General features: G+C 39.8%; 1 protein-coding gene and 1 long non-coding RNA gene across 3 annotated transcripts in view; both read left to right on the top strand.

Annotated features, from left to right (window-relative positions):
• The first annotated feature begins 1,072 nt into the window (after positions 1-1,072).
• On the top strand, positions 1,073-1,892 carry LOC106957487 (uncharacterized). Its single transcript, XR_001426957.1, has 2 exons — positions 1,073-1,193; positions 1,304-1,892. It is a non-coding gene; the product is annotated as an uncharacterized LOC106957487 (long non-coding RNA).
• A 1,329-nt stretch (positions 1,893-3,221) lies between these two features.
• Positions 3,222-27,156, top strand: part of uggt1 (UDP-glucose glycoprotein glucosyltransferase 1) — a 35,612-nt gene continuing 11,677 nt past the window's right edge. Inside the window, exons 1-30 of one of the 2 annotated variants that reach the window (XM_015048874.1) lie at positions 3,222-3,304; positions 4,595-4,733; positions 5,453-5,532; positions 7,146-7,276; positions 7,382-7,494; positions 7,589-7,763; positions 9,916-10,012; positions 10,119-10,197; positions 10,493-10,593; positions 14,292-14,391; positions 14,513-14,573; positions 17,509-17,600; positions 18,721-18,871; positions 19,004-19,123; positions 19,211-19,296; positions 19,426-19,561; positions 19,665-19,796; positions 20,350-20,514; positions 21,408-21,528; positions 22,588-22,686; positions 22,838-22,861; positions 24,276-24,370; positions 24,589-24,795; positions 24,890-25,021; positions 25,150-25,280; positions 25,373-25,468; positions 25,634-25,736; positions 25,859-25,938; positions 26,201-26,390; positions 26,786-26,944. In XM_015048874.1, coding sequence (XP_014904360.1) covers positions 3,274-3,304; positions 4,595-4,733; positions 5,453-5,532; positions 7,146-7,276; positions 7,382-7,494; positions 7,589-7,763; positions 9,916-10,012; positions 10,119-10,197; positions 10,493-10,593; positions 14,292-14,391; positions 14,513-14,573; positions 17,509-17,600; positions 18,721-18,871; positions 19,004-19,123; positions 19,211-19,296; positions 19,426-19,561; positions 19,665-19,796; positions 20,350-20,514; positions 21,408-21,528; positions 22,588-22,686; positions 22,838-22,861; positions 24,276-24,370; positions 24,589-24,795; positions 24,890-25,021; positions 25,150-25,280; positions 25,373-25,468; positions 25,634-25,736; positions 25,859-25,938; positions 26,201-26,390; positions 26,786-26,944 — 3,426 coding nt within the window. In that variant the 5' untranslated portion in view covers positions 3,222-3,273. The remainder of the gene's footprint in view (positions 3,305-4,594; positions 4,734-5,452; positions 5,533-7,145; positions 7,277-7,381; positions 7,495-7,588; positions 7,764-9,915; positions 10,013-10,118; positions 10,198-10,492; positions 10,594-14,291; positions 14,392-14,512; positions 14,574-17,508; positions 17,601-18,720; positions 18,872-19,003; positions 19,124-19,210; positions 19,297-19,425; positions 19,562-19,664; positions 19,797-20,349; positions 20,515-21,407; positions 21,529-22,587; positions 22,687-22,837; positions 22,862-24,275; positions 24,371-24,588; positions 24,796-24,889; positions 25,022-25,149; positions 25,281-25,372; positions 25,469-25,633; positions 25,737-25,858; positions 25,939-26,200; positions 26,391-26,785; positions 26,945-27,156) is intronic. The other variant, XM_015048875.1, reaches the window with a different exon arrangement.

Here is a 27,156-nt window from a genome sequence, read left to right as displayed (position 1 = left end):
GATGTCCTTAATGTGATGTTTAAGAGTAACTTTTCTGCCACATGGTGCTTTTCCTTTGATGACGTGTCTGCTATGTTCCCTGGTTTTCATGATGCTATTTTTCTCTGTTTTTGAACAAACCTCTAAGGCCGTCGAATGTATTTATGCTAGAATTAAATTGCAAAAACAAGGATCCTGTTTAAATAAACAGGCAACTTCTGCTTCCCACAGTTTGGCACTGACCCAAACATCGGGAAGTGCAGGCCTAATTGAAAAAGTGTGTGATTATTTACGTGCTCCAAAACAGCAATCGGCCTCTTCTGCAGCTGTATTTAAGACTGGAGCGCAGTGCAGCTCCGAGTTCGGCTGCTGTAATGTGGCGAATTAGCTTCATGTTAGAGACCCCGGCTGACCCCCATTATACAGTCAGGGACACATTTAATTAGCGGCAGCTCACGTGAAACGACAAAATGTATTAATATTAATGGAGGTTTAATTGAGGTCGCTTTGGTCCCCCGTCGAGGCTTTCAACCTCTAAAATGGCTGACGTGTGATAGCGCGAGCAGAGGGAGCCCAGAGCCCAGGCTCGCCATTTCGTATGTGACCCCGGAGAAGATGACAACCATCTCCCATAATTCATCTGAAGATGTCACCTTCCTGACAAATGAACAGGCGCCATGGGCAGTGTGTGTGTGTGTGTGTGTGTGTGTGTGTGTGTGTGTGTGTGTGTGTGTGTGTGTGTGTGTGAGGGTGCTGCAGGCTCAGTTTAGTTATACTTGTGAGGACTTACTGCGATGATTTGGCCCGTCCTCATAGGGACGCAGCTGACTTTCAAGTTAGTTTACTGTGTGTGTTCAAGCATCTATACGTGGGCTATCCACATGTTCATGTCAAAATGAAGGTCATGCCTTCATTTTGTTTATATATATATATATATATATATATATATATATATATATATATATATATATATATATATAAAATTTTAAGTCAAACCTTGGAACTGCTCCCTTTGGAGGATCAACTGTCCAATTTAATTTAGGCTACAGAGCGAGTAAATGGAAAATCAACAGCCATGTCTTTGCACCCTATTTAATCAAGACAATGCAACAGGTTGGCAAGGGGCCTGTCGTATGTCACCAGTCTCCCCCAGAGGGACTGTCTGCAGAACATGTTGAGCAGACTTCAGGAAAGGATGAACATGAAGATCACAGGTGTTTTTTGTAAAATTATTTGGATTAGTTTCCTGTTTTAAGCCGCCTATAAAGCTATTGCTACCTTTAACTCTTGGTACATTCTCTTTTTTTCTCTCTCTCATGGAAAGCAATCCTGGCCCAGCACTTTGTTTAGCAGGCTTCCTCCTTTGGATGCCGTGAGGGAACCAAGGAATGCACAGGGAGAACATGCAAAGTCCATGCAGAAAGACTTCAGGCCAGGATTCAAACCCAGGACCTTCTCGCAGAAAGGCAGCATGGCAACTGCACATTTTCCACATTGGTAGCCTTATAGTTAGACATAGCTGTTTATTTAGGTTGAAAATATAAATCATCATGCTCGTACCCCATCCCTGTTGCGTCCAGTCAATCCAGGGTTGGATGGATCCGTACATGTTTAGCCCAAGACAGCCCGGGTGAGAAAAATCAATTGGATTGTTTTCGACCCAGCAGTTTTTAGAGTGTTGCTGGAGAGCAGAGAGGCATCAGCTTATTGAAAGTAAAGTGAACCATGAGACAGCTAATTTCCACTGTTTGTGCTTCAGAACATACAGACTAAGAAACAATTTATCTAAATCAGTAGTGTGGGGTAAGATTGCAGGACTTTCTTTTCCTTTCAAATGCCAATTGTTTGACTTTTGGCATTTAAAGGTCAAATATTAAAAGTATGAGAATTAAATTTGTCTTTATAATGAGGTTCTTAACAAGGTTTTATTCCACTAACCACAACTAAATAACTAGATTTTGTTGGAAATATTAGTTTTATTATGCTAGTTTTAATGATAGCTTTAACTTTAGCGCATGTTGAACTATTAGACTGATCCCGATTGTTTTGAGTAGGCCTCAATTTAGACTCATAGTTTAATCAATATGTAACTTAATCACTAGAACATTTTTCTTAGATATAATGATCCCGATTTGATTAAAATTAGTGTAATCAGTAGTTATTTTATATTAGATCACATTTTAAGAGTCTATAAGTCATATATTAATCTGAAAATGTTTTAGTTCATTATAACCAAAGAAATTGAAAATTAATCAGAGAGTAACAGATGTTTTGGTATTGAAACTGCTCATGTCTATTTTATAAGAGTTTGAAGATATTATATGAAATGTGCTAATTTTTATAATCAAAATCTGCTGTTTGATGCACTGGGTCGGAGGAGAGGTCAGGGGAGCCAGTTTGAGGCAGTTTGAAATGAGAAACACAGATAGCTGATAAACTTTGGTCCCGCTTTCTTGAGTAAAATGTTTCTGTATGAAAATGAACACATCTATTGTTCGTACCCTGGGAAAGTACGCAAGGAGGATGGCTTCATATGTTAGAACGCATCAGACAGTAGAAACACACCTTGATATTAAAGTAACTGAGCTAAAACAGCTGTGGTTGATCTGTCTTAAGGCGCGTCTTCGTCTTTTTGTATTTGTTTTCAGGTAATTAATGTTTCTTTTCTGGCTTGGTATTTGATGGTCATGTTGAGCTGTTGGTGTGATTTTATGCACTTGATTGTTTGAATAAATTCTAGCTGATTGAGAAGTTGAACAGTGACTGTTGTCTTTATGGTTTTTACACACGACATTAACGGACCTGGGGAGACGAGATAACAACGAGCAACATTTAGAAAATACCTCGCTTTCTCAGCATAAAAAAAAAACCTCACTTTAAGAAATAAACATTGACATAGTATTGATTGAAGCTTTATATATTAACTCCAGAACCACAATATGTATAAAAATATAACACTAAAATACAAAAGCAAAAATAAGTCTTTAAAACATAACTAAAAAAAATCAACATGCTGTTTACTTTTACATACCACAGACTTTCAAAATGCAATCTAGATATCTTCATTTATGTTAATAAAATGCAACTACAGATATTAATATTTAATTTTTTCTTTCTGTTTTTAAATAAAAGTGTTTGATTTTTGTTAGTGAATATTACTAATATACTTTAAGATACGTAATTTTTAAAATAAACCTAAACATGCTTGCTTAGTGCTGCTTCTAGTCTATTCATTCTGGACAGGCAAAGTCTTAGTCACCTAATCCGGATGTGAGGACCCACCCTCAGCGGATCATGGAAACAGGAAGCTACAGAGCCGGCTTCGGTGAGGATAAATCAGTGGTTTTAAGCGCTCTGCAGCTAAATGTGACTCTTATTTAATCTTGTTTCATGCTGTCATAGAGAAGGTGACTAAAGGTGTTTTCACAGAAACAGAAAAATATGGTTTTCCTTTTATGTAGGAGGAGTTAATATTGTTGGCTGTTCGTTTACAACCCAGCAGAAGGCTGGGTTAACTCATTGAGATTTCCTTTCACTCTAGTTATTGCTATACTTGCCTTTAAAACGTCCAGTGTTGTAAAATCTTAACAAGTTGCTTGCTAAATGCAGCAATTAGTTAGCTACTAGTTCTAACGTAACATCTTTTAGGAGCTTGAGGATCTTGAAGCTGTTTGCTTATTGGACAGAGCAGCCACGCTGAAGGTGCTTATTGGACGGAGTTCAGGAAGCCTTTTATTTACTTATGATATATCCCTGCAGGTGCACAACATCTTATTCTGCTGATATCTGTCAAAAATGAGTCGTAAACCAGTTATTAACCGGATACGATTCACTTATGTTTCCCTCCAAGTAGCTGCCTTACCTTCTGTTTTATAAATTGTCTTTAATTAATTTTTGCCTCATTAGAAACCAACTCAGACTCGCCTATACAACAAATTTTGATGGATAACTTCACCAAGTTATTCTAAATTACTGTACAAAATATACCTGAACATCTGCAATCACATTGTAAACGCAGTGATAAAAGCTTGGTGTGTATTTGCATTCGGCCTCCTTTACTCTGATTCTTTTGCACATCTGCATTGTGGGAAAATGAATGGACCGACTGCTCTTCTTGCACCACATGCTTGAGTTTTATTAGGAACCTGTGGTACAATAAAGCAGAGAAGTGTCTTATCTCAATGTTATAAGACTACAAAAGACTGGCAAAATCTAGTGGCGCTTAGATTATTGGTTTCTTGTGACCTGTTGAAAGATTCACTTGAAACTGATTGTACTTTATCACTTGCTCTCACTTCTGTTGAATCCAGTAAAGTAGGCCACTTTACTGTTCTGTGAGTCCAGTCACATTACTTAGTGAGGTTCCACAATATTAAAAAGATTTTTTGCTAAATGATACTTTAGTGGCATAAAGTCGAGAGTAATCCAAGATGTTTCACATCCTGTGGTAGTGATGGCTTTTGAACTTTTTAGATTTTTGGAGCATAACTCCTCCAAACATTCGTCTGCTCACTGTGATCCAACAGCTCAAATTGTAGTTGAACGTCAGTTTTTAAATCCATTTTAAATAAGGGTCCGATCGTTGTCACCACTTCTGTTTGTTGTCTCTCCTCAGGAACAGGCAGGAGGATGTGGCTCCTGTGTGTCCTGCTCCTGTCTCTGCTGTCGCTTATTTCCAGTGCGGCAGACTCGAAGGCCATCACCACCACCCTTGCAACCAAATGGGCTGATACTCCGCTGCTGCTGGAAGCCAGGTACCACACAACATTGCTGTAGCAGATTTCTTACTGTGTTGTACGAAATTCGCACATAGGTCAGTCAGCATCTGTCCTCTGTTGCCCCTGAGTTTAATCTGCTTGCTTAAAAAAAAAAGTAACAAAAACGATTAAGTTGTATACAGTGATGAGAAAAAGTATTTTCCTCCTTTGTGTTTGTCAAACGTGAATATTTCAGCTCAACGAATTTAAGTATTAGAAAAAGATTAGATGCACAAAATTCTGAGTTTAAATATAAACATTAATTATGGAAAAATACAAAACTATGTGTCCCGCTGTGTCACATCTTTAGAAAGCTGTGCTCAGTTTCTCTAGACATACTCAGAGCTTCTTACTGCCACACCTGCTCTCAACCAAGAAAGCACTTTAGGACTCCACCATAGCAAAGTGGCCTGCATGGCGTAGTTCCAACACGATAAAGATGCATCCTCATCTCAGTTTTCCCAGAAGACATCTTGACGTCCCAAGACATTTGGGAAAATGCTGATGAGACTAAAATTTAATTTAACCACTGCATTTTTTATTTACTTGTATTATCAGTGTCTAATATATACATATATTTGTTTGATGATCTGAAGCATCTATGTTTCACGTGTAGAAAAATAATAAATTGTAAACAGCGCAACACTTTTTTCTCACCACTGCTTATGGCTGCATCATAAAAATGTCACTTATTGTTTTTGCTTCTTCTTCTTCAGCGAGTTTCTGGCAGAGGAGAGCCCGGACAAGTTCTGGGACTTTGTTGAGGCCAATCAAAACATCGAGGGAGAGCATGATGGTAATGTAAAACTGCTGCAGACTCTGCAGTCCATTTTCACTTTCACTTTCTGTTCTGGGAGCTTCTGAATTTCTGACGGCGTTGCTGCATCTCGGCAGTGATTGCGTTGTTTTGTCAGTGCTTCGGCCGCGTACTTAAAGGAACCAGAACCCATCTCTGTTAGCAGCAGCTGGGTCACAGCTACCGCGACAGAAGAGAAGTGGTGATGTGGTTTAATTTTAAAGTGAGAAGACGACTTGGCACGTTGTTAGCTGCTATACAATGCCTTATGTATGGATTGATATTTTCTGAACTATTTCAGATTTTGTCACACTCAGCCACATGTGTTAATGTCGTTTCTTGGGGTTTTATTTGATAGACCAACATAATGTAGAGCATGTGATAGGGAAGGAAACTGATGCATGGGTTTTATTTTTGAAAGAGCGAAAAAATCCTTACGTTGGTGTGATTAACACGATGGAAGACGCAGCTTTAAGAGAACAGTCTCACTTGGAAAAGTTTGGCCTGAACCAGTGGTTTGTTTTCTACTCATCCTCTCGTCAACTGTTCCCCAATGCATGCTGGGAGTCACCACCAGTTTTCACTGCGAGGATGGTTTTTAAGGTGTCATCATTGTTAGTTTTTCATCTTATGCAGTTCTTCACGTGCCAAAAGCCAAAAGCTCAAATTCTGCCACGTTTGCTGAGTTTCCTGCATGATTTGTGGGATTTTTTTGTCTTTCTGTCAGGAAAGACTTTCTTCTTCTTCAATGAAAGCCCAATTTGAGATAGTGTGACTAATAGTTGACTACGGCTGCAACTAGTGATCATTTTAGTGATCAAATATATAGATTATAATGATGAATAATAGGATAAAAAAATTGGCACGTTATTCTGCAGATTTTTTATTTAACCTCTCAAGCCTTTTTTATGCATTTAAAAATGCAGACAAACAAATAAGTTGATTCCTTTGTTAAATCAGAAAACAAGCATTTTATCCTCTAAAATGCAATAACATAACATTCCTTTAAGGGACATTGGATCATTTGTAGCAATGAATGCATCACAGCTAAAAATTACTTCTGACATCAACATGTGAAAAGCTCAGCCCTTTCTGCTGGACTTAGCATCAGTACAGAGCAGGGCTGATCTGATGATTATTTTTCATGGATTAACTGATTGATAATTGGATTGGAAACGTGCTTAATAGGAGTTTTTATTTATTTGTTTTACATAATTTGAACTAGGTAAAGTTAAAACTATCCCAACTACGGAGTTCTGGGTAGAAGATATTCACTTTTTATTTATTTATTTATTTATTATCTTGAATGCAAAGTGTATAAAGTTTTTGTGCACCTTAGTTACTGTTCTCAGGGTGTTGTTCTTTCAGCAGATGGCCTTTTTTTTTAGTCTGTAGACTCCAGTTAATGAATAATCGATTACTGAATTAGTTCCTGCTTGTTTTTTGTTTTTGCTTTCTGTAAAAAAAATGTTTGGACACCATGACATTTTTAATAAAATCCCCTGGTGTTAGGGTTTTTAAATGAGGAACTGGATGACAAATGAGTAGTAATGTCAGACTTTTACTCTGATCACCTGTTAAATTGTTGTATGTTTTATTTTTTTCCCCCACAGACACAGACCAAGCTTACTATGAGCTGATTGTGAAGAAAGCCAGTGCTCTGCTGAGCTCCGTCCAGCTGAACATGCTGAAGTTCGCCCTCTCTCTGAGAGCGTACTCTGCCACAGTTCACTCCTTCCAGCAGGTAACAGGAGCTGCTGTTGCCTTAACGATATGTGCTTGCCTATAAGAGAAGTCGGTATTTGTCATTGTTTTTTTTTTTTGTTTTTGTTTTTTTTTTCCTTATTAGATTGCGTCCACTGAGCATCCTCCCTCTGACTGCTCAGCTTTCATCAGCGTCCATGGAGAGAAGTCCTGCGATCCAGAAAGCTTGGCAACGCTGTTGAAAACTGCAACGGAAAGGTAATGACAGATCTTCACGTGTAAAAGTACACACTGTAGTCTTTCAGTCAGTAACATACTGACTAGCCAGGTGATGTTATTATCCCCGTTGCAGGCAGAAGCCATACCTTTTCAAAGGTGATCATAGATACCCGGGATCAAATCCGGACACGCCTGTGATCATCCTCTACGCTGAACTCGGGACGAAAGATTTCCAGAAGTTCCACCAAGTCCTAACATCCAAAGTCAACGAAGGGTCGGCAGCTTACGTGCTTCGTCACTACGTGGCTGTAGGTGTTCACACACACACAAGCATTGTTACTCTACTTTTAATATAGTAGATAAATTAAAATTGGTTTATCCACTTACTCAGGTTCTCCAACTAACAGTTTGGGCTCTTTTTTTTTTTAAATTGTCCTGTTGTCACCCCACAGAAACGTCCCTGAACTATATTCAGTCCTGGTCCGTTACTCGTCACAGATTTAATTTCTCTTTAGTCTCACAGTGTTTAAAGAGATTTGTGTTCAGTCATTTAGAATCTGATCATTCTCTATATACTTTATTTTTTGAAACCAAACTCTTTGACAATGTTTGACAAATCAATTTAATTCAGTTTTTACCATGAATTTAAACTGCTGTCTTAATCATAGTTAAGAAAATACAGAGAATAGAGTTTAAGCGCTAAAATTATTATTATTTTTTTTAGTTCCATCTTAATTTCAGGAATTTTAACTGGCTTGTTTCAAATCTAATGAATTGATTTATTTATTGATGGATTAAAAATCTACTCATTCACATAAACATCATGGTGCAGTCATAGTAATTTTTGTCATTTTTTCTTATTGCGTCAAAACTATACGACTGCTACTAATGCTGCTGCTAGGCAGATGTTGGTTCGATGACATCAACGCTCCGTTTTGACTGAAAATTGAGGTACGAATATGTGAAACGGTGGATGCAACTAGTAGTGTTAAAAATGGGCGCTGAGTGGGTAATACAACTAGAGAATCACTTCATAAAGCAGGCCATTTACTATTTATCCCCACTGCTCCAGCAGACTATACCAGATGTCCACATTTGTGAACATATGGCAAAATAATGATTTTAGTGCACTTGTTCTCTCAGTTTTCCTTATTTGACAAAAAAAAAAAAAACTTGTGGAGTTTAACCAGGCTTCTCATTTACACCTGGGATGAAGTGTTTCTCCAGTTTTTCATGCCAAGTTGAACTTGGATTTCCTCCTTTCTCACATGCAAATGCAGCCGATCCATTTATTTCTCCCTCTGATTATGCTAAATTATTCTCACCATCTGTTTGATATGCATCGAGTCTTTATGCTTAACTAAAAAAGGGCCAATTCAGCACCAGTTATTGGACAGTCAATGTGTTCGGTAATGGCTTGTTATCTGTCCTTTAAATCTGTCCCTGAAGTCACAGAGTGTTTTGTCTTTGCAGAGGAAATTAGATGAAATGTTCAACAGGTGAGAGGCTGATGGAGCCTTTTGGAAAGACAAAAACCGGGTCACATATGTCGTCTGGGTGTTTGCATTTGCAACACGAGGTGCAGCCAGGCTTCCTACACAGCCTGTGAATGTCTGGAGTTTTATTTAATTATTTTGAAGATCTAGATAAGTCCCAAAAAATGAATGGACATTAAGGCTGTCAATGTTAACTCCTTAAAGCATGCGATTAATCTAAAACGTTTAACGCGTTAATATTACATAATCCAGATTAATCACATTATCTATTCTGACCTTAACACGTCTCTCTCGCAGAGTTTTACTCCGTTCAAAGCAGCTTCCCTTTCTTGTGCAGTAATCCTGTCAGATACTGTCAAATAAAGTTCACTAGTGCCAAATAAATTCTTAAAAACAAAACACTGCAATGGACATTTAGATAAAACCAAGGTGATATGTAGCCTACTGACTGCAACAGTGAATTATCCATCCAGCGAAGCACAACTAGCTTGGAGTCAACATGTCTCAATTACTTTTGAAATAAAATTACTTCCTTTAAAACTTAGATGAACAACTGAGATGTTTGGTATAAAAGATTTGTTTGAACATTTTTTTTTTTGAAAATGTGCATTTTTACATTTTAAGCTTACAAAGTTGAGCACAGTGATTACCGTAATCGCTGGGGTGTGATTAATTTGACTACATTTTTTGATCGATTGACAGCACTACTTTATATGGACTTTATCCCACATTCTGCTGGACATCCATCCCTACGTCTAGCTGTCTATTCGCCTGTTGGTTCGTCTATCTGTCCATGTTTTAAGCTTTGAGGTTTTGACAAATAATTTCCTTAGTAAGCAGTATTTGTACTAACACAAGTGCAGAATTTTGACAGGAAAAAGTGCGGGGACCCTGGACAGGAACAATAACTCCCTGAAATAAGTTTTCTTACTTTATATACTAACATCTCCTCCTTTCCTTCCAGAAACCTAGTGAAAACAAAGTGTATCTGTCGGGGTACGGAGTAGAGCTGGCTATTAAAAGCCAGGAGTACAAGGCAAAGGATGACACACAAGTTCAAGGTTTGTGCTCTCTAAGGAATTCATTTACAATAAACAGACTCATGCTGCTGGTGTAATCACTGAGGAGTCCTGACATGAATATCTAGTTAATTGATTTTGCTTTCAGAGGCGGAGGTGAACGCTACAGTGATTGGCGAGAACGATCCAGTGGATGAGGTCCAGGGATTCCTTTTTGGCAAACTGAAGTGAGTGTCTCTGTGTTGAGCTGCGATAAATTTTCACAAGCTTGGTCTGGTTCCAACGGCATTAACTCCAGCCAAGCTCTTTTTTTTGTTTCTCCTCGCTCTTTTAATTCTCCCAACTTAATTCCCTTGAAGCGCTGACCATATCTCTGCTCAGCTAACCTGCAAATAACTAAATCAATCTGTGGTTCCAAGCACTCTTTCTCTTAATTAGAAGTTCAGTTCTACTTTGTAGCTGCATTTTCCTAGACTGTTTCTCTCTCTCTCTCTCTCTCTCTCTCTCTCTCTCCCTTGCCAGGACTCTCTATCCAGAGCTCAAGGAACAGCTGAAGGAGTTGAGGAAGCACTTAGTAGAAAGCACCAATGAAATGGCACCGCTAAAGGTCTGGCAAATGCAAGGTGGGTGTCCTCTTCCTTTAACCCATCAGCAGATAATCCTTTTTTTTCCTCTGCTGTTTCCTCCTGTGTAAGCGCAAACATTTGTCATATGATGAATAAATATCCAGCTGGCTAAAACAAACATCAGAGGTGGTAGAGCAGCCATATTGACTGACTGGCAAATGTTACGCTGAGGGTACGTAATCTCACCACTAAGACCTGTAAACTACTCTACTCACCCTTAAGCCATAAGTCGTACAAGCAAGTAAAGGTTATTTATCTTTACTTTGAAAAAAGTAATATTGTAAACCACATGACCTTAAAATGTTCTTAGTTTGTACTAAGACTGCACCACCACATGCTAATATAGTAGAATATAGATGCCTTTCATTCATTCATTGTAGCTATTGAGGTGTGTTGGAGTAGACCAGGCTGGTAGCAGCTCTACTAGCTAATCCAAGATGTGTGAGAACTGCTTTATCTTCAGAAATAAGGGTTTCAACATGCAACTAATAATTTAAGCTCTCAGAGAGAGAAAAGAGAAATCTTCATCTTTTTTCTGGAATTGGGCTTCCAGCTGGCTAGAAGCGCACACCCCTCCAAATTGTGCATATGATTGCAGGGAGACAGGAAAGTTGTGTTCTTCAAGCAGCAGCTCTAAAGAGCATTCTGTTTATGTTAAAAAGAGAAGAAGAAAAGAAACCCAAACAGTGCTTTTTTTTTTTTTGCTTTTTTTGACAATACATGAATATTAAAAAACAACGTCTGGCTTCACAGCCTTGCTTTTCCTAATTTGCTCAAATCCCGGCAATCTGTGGGGTGGACTGATTTATTTTTTTTTTCTAAGGGTGCTTAACAAGTTTACACATTTAATATAAGATGTTACTACTTCATTATCAAGCCATTCAATGATTGCATCGTTATAAAAGAAAACATTTTAATTCCTAAAAACAACATTTGTCTGAGATGTTTATCCAACTTTAGATGACAGCTGGTTTTCTTTTTTTATTTTGATTTAATCTCGGCATCAGGGAGTTAACCAGATGATTTTAAGGCGTCCTTGGAAACCGGTTGTATACATAAAAGCACACTTGGCATGTGATTGGACAAACCATCTGTACTTAATATCCGTGGACCACTTTCTGTGTTTATACAACACTGGTCCAATTGTGGGAGCCCTATTCACACAGCAATTCCTAGTGTGTGCTGCTCTTTGTTCTGTTAAACACACACCAGCGAAGTCATCCGGGTCGGTTCGTGGCCCACGGACTCTTGACATGTTGACAGGGGAAGCAACTGACCCCTCTGACAACTGGATGACTCCATCATCTGATGTTGACACTGAGAGGATGTTTCCAACAGAGCAGCAACTTCTGCTGCTTTCCGTTTTCTCTCCAATGGGAGCAGCAGCTATATTCTCTTATTTAGCTCCTGATTGCCTTTATATGTATGTCAGCACTGATTCTTGACTGACACTGAAGAAGCGAAATATGAAAATGTGCTCAGCTGTAACGTCTTGAATTCATGTACCTTCCACACTATATTTACTAAGTCTCTGTTTTAGCCATACCTGGATGCAGGGTCGTGACTGAAGATTAAAGGTTGCTTCAGCAAAATGTTAATGTTTTGCAATTGTGGTCATCGTTATAATATTTATCAATTAAAATAAAATTAAAAAAACATTTTTCAAAGAAACTCCAGCAGCCACTAAAAAAAGATTGGCAACACTGTGTTTGACAGGGTGTGCATAAGACTGACATGACACCTTCTATGAAGATGAAGGAGTTTTCATGAATGTTGTCATGAAGTGTCATTTGGTAAATTTAATCCAAAATTGCATTAAAAATCCTTTAAAATTGTCAACTTTGCATTAAAAATGTTCAATATTTACTGAATGACACTTCTTTCATGAAAACTCCATCATCTTCATAACAGGCGTTATGTCACGTTTATATAAAGTTAAATAAAGTGTTGCCACAAAGTCTTATGACATAGCAAGTAACAAAGACAAACTTAAATATTTATTTTAATATTCTGCTGTTCTTTGTTTCAATTTGGCACAATAAGAGCTCTGAGGATAGACGAGGAGTCGCTTCTCCCTGCTCCCTCAGTGCTAATGGTTTGCGTTAATTTTTTAACTGATGCTTTGATCATGATTAAATACAAACATAAACAAATACGCGCTTGTTGCTTCACTCCGTCAGTGATTCAAACCAGCAGCCGAACCTTAATTAGTGCAGGTGTTTGATCCCTCAGTTGTGCATCTGAGCTGTTATACGTTTAATCTAACCAAGGATGTTGCTGCATTTTTTTTTTTTTTTTACTGCAGATTCTGATTGCATCATTTTTTTTGTTACACACACACACACAGCGTTTTTCAGTTTTTATCACCTCTCTCACCACACACGTATTCTCACTGTAAAGGTCTGAGTATTTACAAATGCCTCGCACGCATTAAAAGTCATCCATCGTCAGGCGTGGTCAGGATGCGAGCGCGGCGCTGCTTTGATTGTGTCGAATAAAAGATGTGAGCCGGCTGAGCTCGACTGTCAGACTGACACGAGGGCGCCTGTCTTTATCTTCTAACCTACTGGGGCTCATTAACTCAGCCTGTTTACAAAGAGCGGAAGACCTCCAGGGGCTAATAATCACAGCCTACAACACCATTACAAAGAGGCTCACTGCACTGAAATAAAGCTCGCCGCATCCTTTCTCTCCTTGGAAAGCCTTGCTTTTAATGCGCATATATTTTCTGCACCCTGAATCCGAGGAATTTGCTTTCTATTGCCAGACCAGTGCTTTCCAGGCATATCCCATGTCAACAGCAGTTTAATGAGGTCCCTAATATTTATTGGGTAAAAGTATTTTCCCAATTAAGATTCATGTTTTGTTTAGCTTTTCTGTTTTAGTTAGTACATTTTTCACAATTCTTTATTAAGTTTACTGTCTATAGGATTGTTGGTATGTTTGCACGGTAAACTGTACTTTATAAACATATCTGCTTAGCAAAATTTGACTTTTAACGTTGAACTTCAAACATCTGCACAGCTTCAGGCTTCACTGTGGAATATTTATTTTAAAAAAATTAACTTCTTCAAACTCAAGAAACATCTGGGCAGCTCAGTAACTTATAACACACAGATATGAATATCTCACGTGTTTGTTGATGATTTTATAGTCCATAGCCTTTTTATATTAGAAGCCATTGAATAAAGATCTTATGTAATAGTTTAATTTTCTGAGAAGTTTAATTTTGTATTTTCTTTTAGATAAAGACCATAAAAGAACAGACGTAGGCGCTTGAAACCAGTTGAATGTGATGAATCTATATGATGGATGAGCTTCGCTTTTTCCAGATGCGTTACAGAAATAAATGACATTTCCAGTGATATTTAAATTTGTTGCGATGGTATTTAATTATTCTTTGCTCTCAAGGAATTGAAGTTTGCACAGGCTTCGGTTTTCCTCTCTCATGTGAGAAAAAGGACGAAACAGAAAGAAGCCAGCAAACAAACACTGCTGATCCCTGCTTACTTAAAACAAACAAAAACTTATTAAAGTTACTTTTTTTTTTTCTTTTGCAAGAGCTGAAAACTTTCAGCTTGTCCCTACATCATATTCTCCTGCGTTTCATGTTTGCGTTTCATTTTCATCCGCTCATCTCCTTCCCCGTTGTTTGCCCTCTCTGCCCTCCTCCCCTTCCACGTCTTCTTGCGTAGATCTGAGTTTCCAGACAGCAGCTCGCATTCTTGCAGCTCCTGCCGTTGATGCCCTCAACGTTATGAAAGACCTCAGTCAGAACTTCCCCACCAAAGCCAGGTACTGCAGGAATGAACACACGCACACACAAGCTGAGTTTGTATACATACTGACAAGTTCTGGGTTTTATTTACTGTTTGTTTGTTTGTTTGTTTGTTTGGGGTTTTTTTTTTACTTCCAGGTCCATCACAAAAACTGTGGTAAAGTCTGAAATCCGCAAAGAGATCGAGGAGAACCAAAAGGTAGACGTTTGTCCTCCCCTTTTTATCCACTTTTGATCTTTTATTCTCTTTTCTAGATGCATCATATAGACTTCCTATGTTCTTCGACCTATCAGTTCCAATTTTGATCTGATCTTTCTTTTTTTATTATTACAAAAAGTTTTGTTATGCCATGAATTATACCATATAAGAATGAAAAAATGGACTATTGGCTGGGACTGTTTTTAATTAGAGATTTTACCTAATAATGCATCAAAATATGTTTCCAACCTTGCAAACCTTTTGATTTTTATTTAGCTCATTAAACCTCACAATATATATGATTTCTGTTTTATATAAGTAGTAAATGGCTTAAGTTCCTAGTTTTGATGCATTTTAAGAATATGAGGAAAAAGAAACTCCCATTTTTTCCCCATATTTATTTGTCAGTAATTAATTACATTCAGAAGTATTAAAATAAAATTAGAGAGGAGATTTTTTTTTTTTAAATGAAATTTTATTCGAACATGATACAAATACAAATATAAAAATAAAATAGTGCACAGTAACAAGAAGTGCATAAAAAAGAAGAGAAAATACAGATTTTTTGTTTCAGTTAATAACATATGCTCAAAATGGGGTAGGAAGAAGTGAGAACTTATAAACTCCTACCCCCTAAATCAGGCTATTCCTGGCTGATGCCAGTTTTAAAATGTTCTTTCGGATTTAGCCAATTCAAATCTATTTCTTTACAAAGGACTTTAACACATAGAAGATAAAAAGGTGTCGCAGGTTCTTTGATTGTAGTAGTTTTGAATCTATCAAGCCGTATGTCTCTAACCTTTATTAAAATATATCTAAACTCAAAATTGGACATCAAGGCACATCCTGTTTGTTGCTTCATTCAGTTTCGAGAAACAAAATCTGCAAGATTTTTGTTTTCCCGACCCATTTCGTGCCTCAAAACAAACGTCTCTTCCTGGAGTTTCAGGAAAAGGGTTAGAGTCTCTGATAATCTGTCTGGCACTTTAATATGTTTCCTAAGAGGACTTCAGTGGTCACTATTTTAGAAAAAAGTCATTACTTTTGTAATAAATTTGATAACTTATGTAACAGGATGAGTTTATTTATTGCTTTATTCTTTAAACTTGAATAAATATTGTGAGCTAAAGGTTTTGTTCACTCCAAAGCAAAACTAGATGTTAAGTTGAGATGGGTACAAAGAAAGACTTACCTAAAAACCAAAGGACTTACAATGTCTTTATTGAAGCCGTTGCTTGCTAAATTGACTGTTAAAAAGCAGCAAGTGCCTTCTGAACCTTTTTTTTTCTGTGTGCGTCTGTGAATAAAAACTTTGTTAGGAGCTATTTTTCGCCTCCAATTTGCACACATTTGGTGCTCGGGGGATCCTGGTTGTGAGGAAAAAAACCTGCCTGCGGAGCTCATTTTCACTTTGATGAGAGCTTTTATAAAGCAATCCAATTAAAGGAAAATATTGCTGCAGGGTTTTTTATTATTATTCCACAAAGGATGGAGGTATATCTGGCTTTATTTTCTTAGACTGGAGGTTTTTTAAATAATACTTAAACTCTAGATGAATTTAAACCAACATCTAATCATTTTGGCATTTTAATGTCTTCCTCTTCCTCCCATGCTACTGATCTGTCTGTGTTCAGCGAACTAAGTAGGAAGTGCTCTGCAAAAGTATTCAGACCCCTTGACTTTTTTCCATTACAGAAATATTAAAAGTAGCATGAGACGAATGGCTAACATCACTGCATCCTAATGAAATGCGGTAGTGGCAGCATAATGTTGTGGGAATGCTTTTCCTCGGCAGAAACTGGGAAGGTTGTTCAAGCTGATGGGAGGAAGATTGGAGGAGGAGGAGGTCACAAAGGCCATGAGCTTAAAGGAGCCACAGTAGAACGAATGGGTTAAAGCGTATTCATCATACGTTTATATAATTCAAATCAAAAATATTAATCTTGCACCCTCGAGCACAGAGATCCTCAGCCCTCCCAGGCTTCAGCCTGCAGGAAAATATCTCAAACCAAGAGCTGCTCCTCCTGTTGCTGTTTGTTCTCGTCGCCTTTTGTTGTGTGATAAATTGCGAACAGCATCTGACTTCAAAAACCTTTCAGTTTTAGACAATGTGTTTGGCTTTGTCCCGCTAATAACAGAATAGGTAATCACCCCTCTTTCTCTTTTTTCCCCCCCGTCGATGCTTTTTCACTCCCTCTCTCTGCCTCCTCACGCCTCCCGACTCCCGGAGCTCTTCTCACATTATCGCAGCGCGCAGAAGACAGGAGTTTGGGTCGGCGGCGGGGGTTTTGCAGACAGACGTCCTAATTACTGAATCGGTGATTCATTCAGCAGGCGCAGCGCGTCCTGCGGCAAGAAATGATTATTGATTGGAGCGCTTTGGACACCAGCACTTGCTTCCAGACACTTCTTCCTGTCACACACACACACACACACACACACACACACACACACACACACACACACACAGTTTAACCGGGATGAGCAATATTTGTGTTAATCATGTCTTGTTGTAATTGCAGTGTCTGAAGTATGATTAATCTGATGTCTTTGTGTTTCTGTAATGAGATTTGACTGCACCAAAATGACTTGGAGCTCTCCTTTCTCCTCCTCAGACACACAAACAACTCACAGCTCCTCCTAGCCACGCAGCCAGTCACACACCTTTTCTCCCCCCTAATAATTAGATTTGTTTAGCGTGGGCTCGGATTGCTCGAAACTCACTGAACAGAGCTGTCAGAGCTCGTTTGGAGCCGTCAGCCTGCCTCGTTACTGTTCCAGAATGGCCGTTGCATCTAGTTTACAGTATAATTGACTGCGCAAAGGGAGGTTTTTGACGTTACATGATGCAAACGGCTCGGCGGGTGTGAGACGAGGAGTTTCGGGGTTTGATGCAACCAGGCCATTTAGTCACTTTTGACATTTCTCTCTGTAGTTTTTCAAAGGAACACTGGGATTGCAGCCTGGAGACTCGGCCCTGTTCATCAACGGGCTGCATATAGATCTGGACACGCAAGACATCTTCAGGTATAAACGCGCACTGAGACGACCAGCTGTAATACCAGCTCGCATAGCAAGTGTTTACTGCGTTAACTTCAGTCTGCAGAGGAGGAGATTTTAGTTAATATGATATATTTTAATTAACTGATAATATTCAGATTCAGAAAAGATTTTATGTGATTGACCAACACAAAATGGTGCACAAGTTTGAACTAGAAGGAAAATTACATACGTTATTAGAAATCCTTTTGTTGACGGATGACGATCTGAAAAGTGTGGAGTGCATTTGGTGGTATGTCTCCATCAGCTTTGCACAGGTCTCACTTTGACTCTGAGGCCTGCAGATCAGGGCTGACCTTCACTCCATCCAACATCTCTGCAGACACCACACATTCTGGACACAAACTTTTACTTTCAGGTTGGCGCTACAGAGCGCTATTCTCAAAAAAAAAAAAAAAAAAAGCATGCTCTACAGAGACAGCTTCTTTCCCCTGGCAGTTACTCTCAATGAGTCCCCAGATCGATACCATGAATATTTCCATAATTCAACTAAACACTGCATATACAAATATTTACAAAAAACTTTTATTTTTATTTACCTTTTTTATTCTTTATATTGAAAATGTCTGTTGAAAACAAAGTGGAACTGAATTCAGATTCCTTGTTTGACTTTTTTCCACAAACCTGGCAAATTAAGCTGATTTTGATCTGGAGTCAGAGACATTTGTCCATTTTTCTTGGCTAAATGGCTCCGGCTGTGTAATAATCTCAGATTCAATGGAGAGTTTTGCCGCCACTTTGTCCCCAACCTTCCTGATGCATTTCTTTTTCTTCTTTTCTCTCCTTCCTTTGGATTTTATTTTGGGGTGTTAGAGTAATAACCGTTAAATATGCATTTTATACTCTTCAGTTTTTATTTATATAAAAACAGTTTTTCATTTTCCTTCCATTTCATTAGTACGTATAATTTTTTTTGTTGATCTGTCACATTAAATCAAGTTCTATTAGTAGTCAAATTATTAAGTCTCTGTATGCTGTTTTTTTATTTTATCTGAAGAAGTGACAATAATCAGAATAAAAAGGCAGGCGAGGCAGGCGTACCAACTGTTCAGACGACCTTGATTTGACCTCTAATTGTCGCCTTCAGTGTGCTGGACGTGCTCCGCAGTGAGGCGAGGGTCATGGAGGGACTGCGCTCCCTTCTCATCGAGACGCCCTACATCCACGACATCCTGAAGCTCAATGTCCAGCCGTCCGACTCTGACTACGCCGTTGATATTCGCAACCCTGCCATCTGCGTAAGATCGAGAAATTTCCCTCTTCTAGGAAATTTTCACCTCAGATTTGTTTGCCACTGGTTTTGACTTATTTATTGGTAACTTTTTGCTCATTTTTTTTTCTTCTTCGCCTAATTGCTTCCCCCGTTTCAGTGGATCAACAACCTGGAGACGGACCACAGGTACAGCTCATGGCCCTACAACGTCCAGGAGCTGCTCAGACCAACCTTCCCCGGAGTCATCAGGCAAATCCGCAAGAACTTCCACAATCTGGTAAGATCTCTGTTGGGTAATCGGCGTCCGAGTGAGCCTGCTTAAAGGTGAGCCGGGGTGAAAAGAAACGGTTTGCTTGTTTTGCAGGTGATCATTGTGGATCCGACCCAGGAGAACGCTGCTGAGCTGCTGAGCGTGGCAGAGATGTTTTATGCCAACAACATCCCACTCAGGTTGGTTTTTGTGCCAGGAAGAAAAATGTAGACTGTAAACCTCAGTTAATTTAGTTTCACCAGGTCTCGACGGGTTAAATTGTTTCTTAATGGTTCCAAAGGATGAAAACTCATAATTTTATGACGTAGAATCGGACTGGTGTTCGTGGTGTCTGATGAAGACGACGTAGACGGCATGCAGGACGCAGGCGTAGCTCTGGTCCGAGCCTACAACTACATCACTGACGAGGTGAACAGCCACAGCGCGTTTGAAGCCGTCGTCTCGGTAAGTAAAGCCCGCGGAGACGAGCCTGTTGCCACGTCACCACCAGCCGTGTCCTGTTCCCCTTCCCTTCTGCTCATCCCGTTGCCCTTCCTGCCGTCTGTAGATGTTTAACCGTGTGACGATCGGTGGAAAGCTGAGTGTTGCAGATGTTGTTAAAGTGCTGGAGAAGAGGTTTCCCTACGTGGAGGTCAGCAGCGTCCTGGGAGCCGATTCGAGCTACGACAACAACAGGAAGGTAAACGCAACAGAATTTGGCTTCACTAAATACGGACGCTGTCTTTTGACAGAATAATTTTATTGGCTTCAATTAACCAGCCAGTGAAATTATATGTGTAATCTAAATTACCAGTTCTGGTCTGATACTTTTATGCCATTAGCAACATACTTCCTTGCTGTTTTTATTTGAATGCAAATGCAATCAGATTTCCATTTTGTGTCATTCTGGTTTTAACAATTTTTTAAACCAAAATAGTGACAAAACTCTACATTTAGTCAATTATGAATTTAATGATGGCACTTGACTTAATGTCATGTTTTGATTGTTGATTTTATGTTGCACAACTCTGTGTTTTTGTGTTTGTTATGATGTAAAGCACTTTGAAATGCCTTGCTGCTGAAATGTGCTATACAAATAAAATTTGAGTTGATTTTGATTTTAAAGCAGTAATTAAATAAAAGCAGATTCTGGTTTTGACTTGATTACTGAAATGGAAATTACCAAATGTTATTTGGATTTTACTTCTGCTTTTAGGTCACTAATGAGGCGCAAACTGAATTTTTCCCTGCAGGAAGGGAAGGCGTACTACGAGCAAACAGGAGTGGGCCCGTTGCCCGTGGTGATGTACAACGGGATCCCTTACCAGCGTGAGCAACTGGACCCCGATGAACTGGAAACCACCACAATGCAAAAAATCCTGGAAACCACGTCTTTTTACCAGAGAGCAGTCTACTTGGTGAGTTGCAGGACATTTAATTAATGTTGTTGTATAGTCAGCATCGATCTATTTACTAATACTACTAATAGATTTCAGTGTGTAAAACTGTTTCAAAACCATCATTTTCCTTGTCCACAGCAGGTTTGCAGCACTTTGTGTTGCTCTATTGGATAAAATCTCCCTAAAATACACGATGATGCTGTTGTAACAATGGGACTAAAAAAATGTGACAAAATGGGAAAGAAGATAAAAAAGCTCTTAATATTTTTGCAAGGCGCTGATTTTCCTAATTTTCAGTTCTTTTATGTTGAGTTTATAAAACAGCCATAATCTCATCAAAAAGGAGCCCGATACCAATCTTTAATTCCAGTACTGTGAGTGTTTTGATGTTAGACTTTTTTCCTCTCTGCTGAAACTGACATCAAATAAATCTATTAAAAAAAGAAAAGAAAAAGGTCAGAAAGTCTTTAGATGGTTTTAGGTTGTTTATAAATCCAAAGTTTTACTTCTTTTGGAGATTTAGTCATAAGATAAATTTTGTGTTTGGCATGCAGCATGTGTACGCACCATCTGTCATATTTCCTCTTTTAAAATTATCCCATCATTCCCCTGAGCCAAGTGTTTATTTAAAAGGGGATTCTCAGGCGCAGACATGCACCGAGTTGAATTTAGCAGTTGCTCTGATCAACAGGGTGTTAGTCATAATTTTCTTCTGAACCTAAACTTCCAGAGGAAAAAAAGCTTAAATAAATGCACCAGAGAAGTCGTTTGTTAGTTTTGTGGCTTTAAGCCTGGAAAGTCTGCAGAATAGTAGACGATGCATCACTGTCAGCTCTGCAGCAACAGTGAAGAATGTCCTCACTAAATCACAGCTTTCACATCCGAACTCCAATTTGTAAACTCTCTCGCAGGGTGAGCTGGCCACAGATCACGACGTCGTCGACTTCATCATGAACCAGCCCAACGTCGTTCCTCGCATTAACTCCAGAGTGCTGTCAACCAGCAGAACCTACCTGGACTTGTCCAATACGAGTGAGTTGACTGCAAAATGCCACATTGTTATACTCAGTGGTTTAAATTGGCACTAGTTAGTGGGTAAACAATTTGAACAGAACGGTGTTTGGCTTCTAAAAATGACCCGAGCTGCTGCAAGACTGCTGCAAACGGCATTATGAAAAGAAGAATAGCAGCACAGCAATGTCGCAATTTATGTAACCTGTGTTGCAACACTATTAATGTCGGTGAAATGAGTGAATGTTAAGTTCACATCCTTGTACAGAGCTGTCCTTGGACTGTTGTTAGCTAAAATTTCCAATTAAACCTTGCGAAAGGTTGTCTCTTTAAATTGCTGAAATTTCCACTCTTCAGCTAAAATATTATAAAAACATTTTAAATAAATTTTACCCTGGTAAAACATGTTATTCTGAAAATAAAGACTTTTGGGGAAAATAGGCCAGATTTAATAGGACCTTGAAGTAAACACATGGTATACTGTTATTTCGCATTTTCAGACTAAATGTACAATTTAATTTCCACCTCTATTATTATCCTATAGTCGTATTGTGTGTTTCCTTTGCATGTCAGTAGTTCTGCAAAGATTTGCTCTAAGTAAAAAACAATCCAGCATCTCTTTTGTATGCATCAAATATTGTAGCATTTGCTAATTCAAGATGTCATAGATTTGGAGTTGGAATACATACTGAACATATGCACCACTTCTGCAATATTTCTCTGCAAGTGCAAGTCGGATATGGCACCAAAGACCTGGTTATAATGCTAATCATCTCATGCTATGTTGTGCTGGTGATTTGTCTCCTCTGAAGAAGATTCACTTTACACATACTAAATGTAAAATGGGAAGTGGAGAACATTGAACATTTATCCATAGATGGTCAGACGATCATCATCAGCATGATCATCGTCCCATCAGCCACGATGGGATGAGCTGACATGGTTTTCTTTAAGCTCTTTTTCATTTTACAGCATCTACCATCCTTTGTCTGCTCTCTGCAAAATAGGTGGTTGTTATTTGCTTTTTGTGTTCTTGTAAAGTGTTCAACTTCCTGTCTGTTCCCCCCCCACTTTTTGCAGACAACTACTTTATTGATGATTACGCTCGTTTCTCCACTTTGGACTCGAAGGAGAAGAGCGCGGCTGTGGCCAACAGCATGAACTACATGACTAAGAAAGGTAAGAGCAAAAAAAGCAACAAACTAACACCTAATATATGTTGTTCTACTGAGGAAAACTGAGCCACCTTGAAGCCTAAACTCTTGTTTGTTCTGCTGTCTTGTCCTCCTCCACTCCGTATTTCTGTTGTTTAACATTTTCCCTGCATCAGGGATGGCCGCCACCAACAGCCATGGTAAAATCCCCCCTTGTTCTCCACATTATTCCCTCTCCTAGCTCAATTGCTCTTTTTTTCTGTCAACCACAATGCTGACATTCTTTCTGTGTTACTCCTCCATCTGCAATGCATCTCTCAGAGGACAGTGGTGACTAATGATGCATGTGAAAATTGTGCCCGAGTATTAAAATGTGTTTATACAAGTGCCAGCGGTCTAACATTTACTTCTAACACTCAGAGAAAATGCATGGCAGTTTATGCAGTAGCTGCATGTGAATTGATAAAGTCCAGAGATAATTTCTAGCAGAAATATCATTCGTAAATCTTCTCCTGTTTGGTTCTTACTGCTATAGATTAGCAACTAATGCATAGAATAAACTGAGGTCTCTCTTCGACGCTATAAGTTGATCTGTACAGACAAGACGCCTCATGTCACAAAAAGGAGTAGAAAGCATTGATAAAGACACGATTCTTAAATAATGTATGAGGCTAGTTGTTAAAAATGTTTTCTACTGTAATTTCCAGACCATGAATGTAAGCTGCACCTATTAACTTTGAAAAGAAAAAAAAATTAGGTAGTTTTAGTAAAGATCCTTAAAATGGCTTAAAACTAATTATTCCTTTAATGCAGTAGCATAATCTCACACAAAAAAAATATAGAGAAGCTCAATTTTTATGTGAAGGACATTTACTTTTTCGTTTTCCTAAAAGTCCCTGCAAAATAAGTGGGACTGAGGCTTTTTGGTTTATACTTTTGTAGGTTGGTGAGGTAGATTATAATTTCTGGAAACTTAAAAACAGTATTCCATGAGCTATTTTTTTCCCTGAGCTATAAATGTGACAAGATTTAGACTTATTTCCCATTCATGCAAAGGTTGATGGTATAAGAAGTCTAAAAAAGGAGATCAATATTACGTACAGGGCTTCCCTTTGGAGAAAGACGATAGACACAGAGAGAAACGATAGAAAAACTTTAAACTTTCATTCTGTACTAAAAGCCAGGGAGTAAAGACATGGCTTTAGATGAGGCTTAGAAACATCGACGGCTGAATCCTGCCTGATGTGTGAGACAGGCTGTTCCACAGTTTAGAGGCTTCAACTCCAAAGACACAATCATCTCCGCGGACCAACCCAGACCGTCCTGCAGCCAGCACCAATCGGTAGATCCAAGTGATCCTGATGGCGCTCGAGGTCAGCCACATACCCAGCAGCCTCTCCGTTTTTCCGCTTCGTAGGTCAGCAGTAAAAACTTGAAAATCGAATCTGAAGGTGTTTAGTTTGTGTCAGAAGACGAGCTGCTTCTAGACGTTTGTAGAGTCTCTGAGTGTGAGATTATGCTACAGATAAAAGCAGCACATGCCATTCTTCCTAGAAGACCGTGATTGATTTTAGACTGGCTTAAAGCATTTTATTTATTTTTTGTGCTTCCCAGATGATGGATACATCCGCCCTGTGACTTTCTGGGTAGTCGGAGACTTCGATAAGCCCTCAGGACGCCAGCTGCTGTACGATGCCATCAGACACATGGTGAGAAATGCTACAAAAACAGTCTGATTGTAAAACTATGATGTGCTGCGAAATATTTTGAGGGTGATTTTAGTCAGAAAGAAATCACTGATTCATTGGAGAAAGACATCCAGAAGAACAATTGGAAGTAGCATTGTGACATTAATTAAGGGTATGTCAGGGTTGTCACGCACCATAAATGAGTAAACTAAACTTTGCTCACTTGCCTGCTCCACAAGAAAACCAGCAACAACGTCCGACTGGGGATGATCAACAACCCGTCGTCGGCTCCGTCTGCGGAGACGAGCCGCGTTGCCAGAGCGATCTGGTCTGCCATGCAGACGCAGTCGGCCAATAATGCCAAGAACTTCATCACCAAGATGTCCAAGGAGGAAACGGCAGAGGCCCTGGAGAAGGGCGTGGACGTCGGAGAGTTTGCCGTCGGGGTGAGTTGTTGAGTTTCTGCGCTTACATCTGAATTACTGGCGAAATACTTTTGCGCGGTGTCAGTTTCTTATTTGGTCGTTTTTCCTCCTTCAGGGAATGGATTTGTCGTTGTTCAAAAGCGCTTATGAGGGTCCCAAATTTGACTTCCTGCTCTCCCACGCCGCCTACTGCCGAGACGTGCTCAAGCTGAAGAAAGGGCAGAGGGCAGTCATCAGCAACGGAAGGGTACGTCCGCCGTTTCTCCCGGTTGACCGACCTTTACGCCGGTGCTGAGATGAAAGCAGCGTGAAGTTAGTAACGTTTGCAGATTCTTTCTTTCATGCCGTTTGTCGTTGTGGTTCCTTCCTCCTCAGATCATCGGGCCTCTGGAGGAGAACGAGGTGTTCAACCAGGACGACTTCTTGCTTCTGGAGAACATCATCCTGAAAACGTCAGGGGAGCGCATCAAAAGCAAAGTCCAGCAGTTTGAGATGGAGGAGGACAGGTATTTTATTTTATTTCCCTAAAGGTTTTCAGGCTCCGTAAGAACTTCCTCGGATGAACTTTCCGTCTGAGGAAACGCTGCGTCTCTCTCAGGGCCAGCGACCTGGTGATGAAGGTGGACGCTCTGCTGTCGTCTCAGCCCAAAGGGGAATCCAGGATAGAGTACGGCTTTTCAGACGATCACCACAGGTACGTCTGGAACGCTTCGATATCACTTACCACTTCTGTTTTTCATTGGGGTCGCTTAGCTTGTTTTAAAGGGATGGATTCAGTGAAATCCATTTGTTCTCTGAGGAAAACAGCAGAATCTTTTTGCTTACTTCACTCAATCATCGGTCTCGTATTTGTCGGCAGTGCCGTAAAGATCCGTCCAAAGGAGGGAGACGTGTACTTCGATGTCGTTGCCGTGGTGGATCCAGTAACGAGAGACGCACAGAAAATGGCTCCTCTTTTATCGGTAGGCCCAGACTCTGTTATTGGCCTGGACGAGCCGTCGTCGTCCGTCCAGCTAACGACCGTCCTCTGTCCTGTCGCTAACCTGTTTCCTCTCTTATCCTGTCGCCGTGTTTCACTCTGAAGGTTCTGAAGCAGCTCGTAAACGTCAACCTGAGGGTTTTCATGAACTGCCAGTCAAAACTGTCAGATATGCCTCTGAAAAGGTAAAAAAAAACACAACAGATTTCTTTTTGTTTTTACGTTTGATTCAGATTTCAATCAGTGTTACATTTGTCCAACGTTTTGTTCAGACGTTTGTCAAACAGGAGCTAATTCAGGTTTAGACAAAAGGTTATTCCTTCAGTCAAAGGAACACGTGTTCTTTCTTTCCTTTTTGTACAATTTTGAGCTGCTTTGTGTTTGTCTGTTACATAAAAATCACAATAAAATGGCATTTGTTGAGACGGCGTGGTGCACTGTCTGCAGTTTTTACCGCTACGTGTTGGAGCCGGAGGTGGCGTTCCAGCCCGACGCGTCGTTCTCCCCGGGCCCCATGGCCAAGTTCCTGGACATGCCTCAGTCTCCGCTCTTCACCCTGAACCTCAACACCCCCGAGAGCTGGATGGTGGAGTCTGTGCGCACACGCTACGACCTCGACAACATCTACCTGGAGGAGGTGATGACGATCTCAAAATGGAGCTTTAATTCAGTTCCTTTTTTACCCCTGGAACTGTAGCTTCTTTTTTATTATTATTTTTCGCATTTTAAAAACAGACATTTTTACTCCATCTTGAGATGCAGTTCCAAACAAAGCTCGAGAAACTCTGTGGAAAACTTTTTGATGAATCTTAAGTTTTCGACTGACGGCTTTCTGCTTGTCCAAAGGGGTTGTGACCCTCCCCTTGAATTCTCTTTCTTAAAGTTTCTGCTTTTACGCTCCAGAGTTTGAAGAACAGCCCTCCTCTCCATAAAATAAACATCGTCGGCCAGCTTCGGGGTCATTACTAATGCATGTTGCCAGGGCGTGCTGGACGGGGTAAACTGAGCTTGGCTGCACCCCTGTGGCTGCAGGTGGAGAACATCGTGGCGGCCGAGTACGAGCTGGAGCACCTGCTGCTGGAGGGCCACTGTTTCGACGTCAGCTCGGGTCAGCCCCCGCGAGGCCTTCAGTTCACTCTGGGGACCGCCGCCGAGCCCGTCATCGTGGATACCATCGTCATGGCTAACTTGGTAAGAGGTCGGGAGAAGTCTGGGGTTTGATTTCAGCGTTTTCCTGGTTGGATAATAAATAATGAAGGATGAACTGTGGAAAAATATTTGTGTTTTCAGGCTTTATTCGCACTAACGCTTAAGTTTAAGTCCTTCCTTCTGCTTTCCCGTTTTTATTCCTTTCTCTTTCCTTTTCTTTTTCCTTCCTTCCTTCCTTCCTTCCTTCCTTCCTT

This window comes from Poecilia latipinna, unplaced genomic scaffold, assembly GCF_001443285.1.
Source record: "Poecilia latipinna isolate Pla-1442-1.1 unplaced genomic scaffold, P_latipinna-1.0 Scaffold908, whole genome shotgun sequence".
Classification (NCBI taxonomy): Eukaryota; Metazoa; Chordata; class Actinopteri; order Cyprinodontiformes; family Poeciliidae; genus Poecilia; species Poecilia latipinna.
The sequence above is the reverse complement of the archived record's forward strand: the minus strand, read 5'-3'. Positions and strand labels throughout refer to the sequence as shown.